The sequence below is a fragment of the Galeopterus variegatus genome, unplaced genomic scaffold, assembly GCF_000696425.1.
Source record: "Galeopterus variegatus unplaced genomic scaffold, G_variegatus-3.0.2 Scaffold6219, whole genome shotgun sequence".
In the NCBI taxonomy this organism is placed as follows: Eukaryota; Metazoa; Chordata; class Mammalia; order Dermoptera; family Cynocephalidae; genus Galeopterus; species Galeopterus variegatus.
The window spans coordinates 1-5,260 of record NW_007732330.1 but is presented as its reverse complement, the minus strand read 5'-3'; the positions used below and the strand labels follow the sequence as shown (position 1 = coordinate 5,260).

General features: G+C 38.4%; 1 protein-coding gene across 1 annotated transcript; it reads right to left on the bottom strand.

The window, feature by feature from the left end:
• Positions 1-1,811: 1,811 nt before the first annotated feature.
• On the bottom strand, positions 1,812-5,219 carry LOC103605991 (GTP-binding nuclear protein Ran). The gene is made up of 6 exons (XM_008590587.1): positions 5,159-5,219; positions 4,792-4,876; positions 4,585-4,710; positions 3,041-3,228; positions 2,661-2,831; positions 1,812-2,561 (listed from the first exon to the last, which is right to left on the bottom strand). Exons 1-6 carry the CDS (start codon positions 5,192-5,194, stop codon positions 2,517-2,519), a joined length of 651 nt encoding a protein of 216 aa, XP_008588809.1. The 5' UTR covers positions 5,195-5,219; the 3' UTR covers positions 1,812-2,516.
• Between the last annotated feature and the right edge of the window lie 41 nt (positions 5,220-5,260).

The following is a 5,260-nucleotide window of genomic DNA, read 5'->3' as shown; positions in this document are numbered from 1 at the left end:
TGCACTTGCAAGGCCTCCTACACAACACTGAGCAGGGAAGGTGTGATCAGATCTGCTTTTTTAATATGACTATGAGCCGTTAACTAATAGCAAGGTTTCAGTGACTAGGTGTACATTTTACCTCAACACAACTTCAAGCTTGAAGGTTTAAAAGGAGTTCAGAGAACTTAATAATAATATTCTAGCACAGTGCCTGCCTGACACACAATTTCAGAATTAGTCTCAGGTAGTTTTGTCAGGCAGGTTACCTGCAGTCCCTACACAGTCCAAGCATCCATGAAGTTCAAGTTCAGTTTGCTCCACGTCCACAACTTCAACCCTCTTCCCATCTGCTCAACATTCCTTCCTATGCACATCTGACTTTACAAAATAAACCAGAAATTCTCTACTTCAGTTACTTCAGGAGCACATCAGCCAGGAAACCTGTCCCCTTTGGAAATCTCTGATCTTTTCTAAACATCTCATGGTTGATAAAAATGAGAACCCATCTTGTAAGGTTTTTTAAAAATTGGCTCTGGCACACAATGAAACTGCTTTTCAGAAACATTTTACCCTTATTAACCTTACCAATGCTCCACATTTTATCTGTATAAACCACACTATGCGTTTTCTCAGTAATTTTGCTCTAATAAGCTGTTACTAGTTTGCAGTATGCTTTCAAGACTTTCCCTATTAGACACAAGATTTCCAAACACTGAGGGAAAACTTTGCCCATTTGTATAAACCAAGTAATTCTAGCCCACCACAAGATAACCTCTGCTAACTATTCAGTATTTCATATGGCAAATGCTAGAGATGATTCAGAAATCCAGGCAGAGTATAAGCAATATATTTTGCAACAATTATTTCTTCCAATGAATGACTTGTAAATTCTCTCCCACCCCATGTTAAACAGGTTAAATGGAGTAGCTTCCAAATTTTAACTGTTACACATAAAATCCAGAATGTCAATACCATACTTGCATTCTACATAAGGTTACAAACAACGCATACACCTTATATTAAATTCAAAATATCTGAAAGGAAGGCTGCATCCCGATTATGGGAAAAAAACTTTACATCTCACACAGGCTATTAAAATCTGCTTCTGAATATAGCATAGCATATACAGCAATTCAGATCTTTAAGTGAATTTATGCCAGTTTATATAGTAAGTAAACTGAATTTCATTCAATTTCACCCTTTTACTTCATTTTTCCACATATTGAAGTGATCCTTTCACTTAAGGTAAAAGGGTAATCGTGTAACGATCTGAAATCTAATGAAAACTTTGGTAAAGTGGACTTTTATAGTACTTATGAGAAAGATAGCTCTTAAAATGACTCCTAATGGCTACTGTTGATGGGATCAAACTCCTTAAGCAAAATAAACCTACTCCACTCTTAAATGTGAAAACCACAAAGATAAAGGCTTAATCTGATAAAAGTCTTGCAACCTGTTCCACATTACTGAGAAGCCCATTATACTGTTCCACTGTTGCAGTATTCCTAGTTATTTTCCTTTATTTGCACTGCCTAAAAAATTGGCAAGAAAACCAAAAAGCTGTAGTGTCCAGATTAAATCCTTAACCTTTAAGACATCTTTAAAGCTTGGGAGTACTTTGAAAGCAGCGGGTAAACATGAACATCTTCCCAGAATATCAACTTTACATTAAACATCTAACATTAAAACAAAAAGCGCAAAATTTACACTCATTTTTAACCGATGAGAATTTCCTCAAGCTACCGCCATCAATGTAATTTCATCCACACTTGCTACATTAAAACGCGGTACCTTTGCCATAAATAAAAGCAATTATGATTCTTAAAACATCTGTTTGATAGGCACAAACCACTTTTTATTCTGACAGGTCACATAATTTTGAAGGGGCTCTTCCCGAGGGAACACTACCTAGCCAAAATGAAGGTGAAGCACACATTATTTCAGCTTAACTGCAGTATTTACACCTGTTAACCAAATAGAACACTCTGTTGACCTGTCATATCTAGTTTGTGTGACATGATTCAAATGTACAAAAGAATAAAAAGTAGACACAGGGAGAAATTAACCAATAGATTTTTGAATTAAGTGATAATAGCAAAGGCAATTTAAATATTAACATGGCATAAATTTCTCTATCTTAGTGGTTTAAAAATGCTTACAAACAAGGGATGAGTTCACTTGCTTAGATATTTGAAATACAACTTTATTCTGATTCTAAACGAAAGGAATGGGAATGACAGTAACAAACAAGATTTCACCACCGAATGTTGTGATGTGACTATAGCAGTCTTATATTTGAAACTCAAGAAATCAACTGCGTTCCAAAACAGCTAAATATGCAGGTCCAAACAATGAAGGTATTTTTTTAAACTGCCACATTCACTCCAAAGCCCATTCATCTCCTTCAGCATCCCACAGATGAAGCACATGTTCTGCTTAGCTAGATAATAAAGTGGCACACACGCTGCACCGCTGACATCACAGGACAGCTGCCTATAAAACTAGACTTCTGACGCTGGGCTCCAGCTTCTCTCTCACAGGTCATCATCCTCATCCGGAAGAGCAGTTGTCTGAGCAACCTAGAGAAAAAGATGAAATGATGATAATACTCCAGAGATTAAAAAGTGAGGAATATAACTGTCAAATCTAACAACATTAACCAAATGTAAACATGGTACCTCTAAATCATGCTCATACTGTGCTGCCAAAGCTGGGTCCATGACAACCTCTGGTGGGGCAAGAGCAGGCATGGCAACAAACTCCAAGTTAGGGTCTCCAATGAGCTTTCGTGCAAGCCAGAGGAAGGGCTTTTCAAAGTTGTAGTTACTTTTGGCAGAAATGTCATAGTACTGTTTAAAAGAAAAAATATTAAGAAATCCTGACGCCAGGTAGGAAGGAATTAAAAAAAAAAAAAAAATCCATTACAAAAATGATTAGATGTTGCAAGCTAAAAAAAACGGATGAAATTCTTTCAATTCATAAATTTAAAAAAAAATTAATTCCATGGACAGATTATAATCTTCTCTAAGGATCAAAATAAGTTTCAGGTTTAACATACCTGCAGATTCTTCTTTCGGTGAAAGACAATAGATTTTGCCTTCACTTTCCTGTCCTTAATATCCACTTTGTTGCCACACAACACAATGGGGATGTTTTCACATACTCGTACAAGGTCTCTATGCCAGTTAGGCACATTCTTGTAAGTAACTCTTGATGTTACATCAAACATTATAATGGCACATTGGGCTGAAAGAAAAATTTATGGTAGTTACTACAAACCTAGGAGTTTACTACATGGATGAGGAATGCTAATACCCACAGACTAGGATTCACTTAAGGTCTTAGTAAGGCCTAACTCTGGGTCATCCAGATCTCTCCCTGCAATTTCAAGGTCTCTTCTAATTCTAAAAATGTCAAACTATTGTAATATACAATACTGCTTATAATTGCTTTTCATAAGAAAGTTTAAAAGAACAGATCACTCTACCAAATCTCTTCTCCCATAATAATTAATAGTATCTCACCCCCAAAAAGATGTCTAAAATAGATTAATGATAAATTAGCATTCCAGAGCACCCACCTCCCATATTGTGAGGGTGGGGCTTGGAAATATTCTTTAAAAGGGTCTTAAATGACTGAATATACTGGGAAATATTAATATTATGCCTCTGTTTAAAAACATCCAGGTAAATCTATATACTGACCTATATGGATGGCCATAAAATAGATAATAGGGCAACAAACCGCAGAGTACATACAGCATAATACAACTTTTTGATTAAAGGATTTTGGGGGGGGTAAAATCCTTGTGTTTATTTGTGCATGCTCAAGGAAAGCAAAAGGCATGGAAGGATTCCCCCAAAGTTTTCATTAGAAAAGTGACACTCCGAGAGAGATGAGTATTTTCTTTATCCATCTTTTTGTCTGATACAACAGTAAACATTATTTTCTTTACAATTTTTTTTAAAAATTCTATTTTTGGTGACTGGCTGGTAACAGGAATCAAACCCTGTTGTTGTCAACACCATGCGCTAACCAGCCAGCCCTCTCTGCAATTTTTAAATCAAGCATTTTGAAAAAAAATATTCAGGGAAACTCAGTACAAACAATTAAAAAGAAATCAGCTATTTTTATACAACATTTGTCAAATAGAGAACCTAGCTCCTCCAGTCTAAGATCTGCTCCAAGCGTTTTCTGTCTTTGAGTGGAAATATTATTAACTACTAACCACCAAAATATATACCTGATCCTTAATTTTCAAATACTGAAACTGCAACAACACCTTGTCTGTTGCTCACTATTACTGTTTTAAATTACAAGTCTCACGGTAAGTCATACCGTTTTTCCAAAACCATGCTTAGCATGACACAGCATGCAATCAAACGACACAAGAGCAAGTTCACAAAATCTCCTCCCCCTCGACCCAAATGGTGGTCAACTCCCTGACGGCAGTATATCTTTTTTTAACCCAAGAAATACCCAATTCTCATTAGTCAGTATTAAGCATGTTTGTTGGAAAGACCTAACTACCAGTGAACAACCTGGGAGACTAAAGTACAAACCCTCTCAAAACCTGTTACCAGTTACAAATGAGATACCTACCTTGGATGTAATAACCATCTCTCAGTCCACCAAATTTCTCCTGGCCAGCTGTATCCCATACATTGAACTTAATAGGACCTCTGTTGGTATGGAACACGAGGGGATGGACCTCAACACCCAGGGTGGCTGAAATGGAAACATTTCAAATCAGTGGATGAATTTATCCATTTCACACAAACTTCCACAACCGGTTTTCCGCCTACTTACCTACATACTTCTTCTCAAATTCACCGGTCAAGTGACGTTTCACGAATGTAGTTTTTCCAGTACCACCATCACCAACCAATACAAGCTGTTGGAGAACAAATTTTGGAAATAAGCCCAAAATATTTCCTCTTAGGGTCCCAGAACTGCGGAGGCGATAAAATTCTGTAGACACCCATTTCACTCGAGCCACACAACTTTAAACACCCCGCAAGTACGCGGAACACAAAGGACGTGGTCCTGCTATGGGTAATCAAAGGCTCGGCCACGAAACTTCCCAGGCCCACTGTCCCGTCTTGCGCCCGGGAGGCCTGCGAGAACCGGCGCCGGAGCCCCGGCCCCCCAGGCCCCACCGCGGAACACTACGTACTTTGAACTGGACCTGGGGCTCTCCCTGGGCAGCCATCGCGGTGTTCCTGCAAGGGAGGAGAGTGGCTTGCTCGCGGGCCGCATGGCGCCGCGCCCCCGGCCC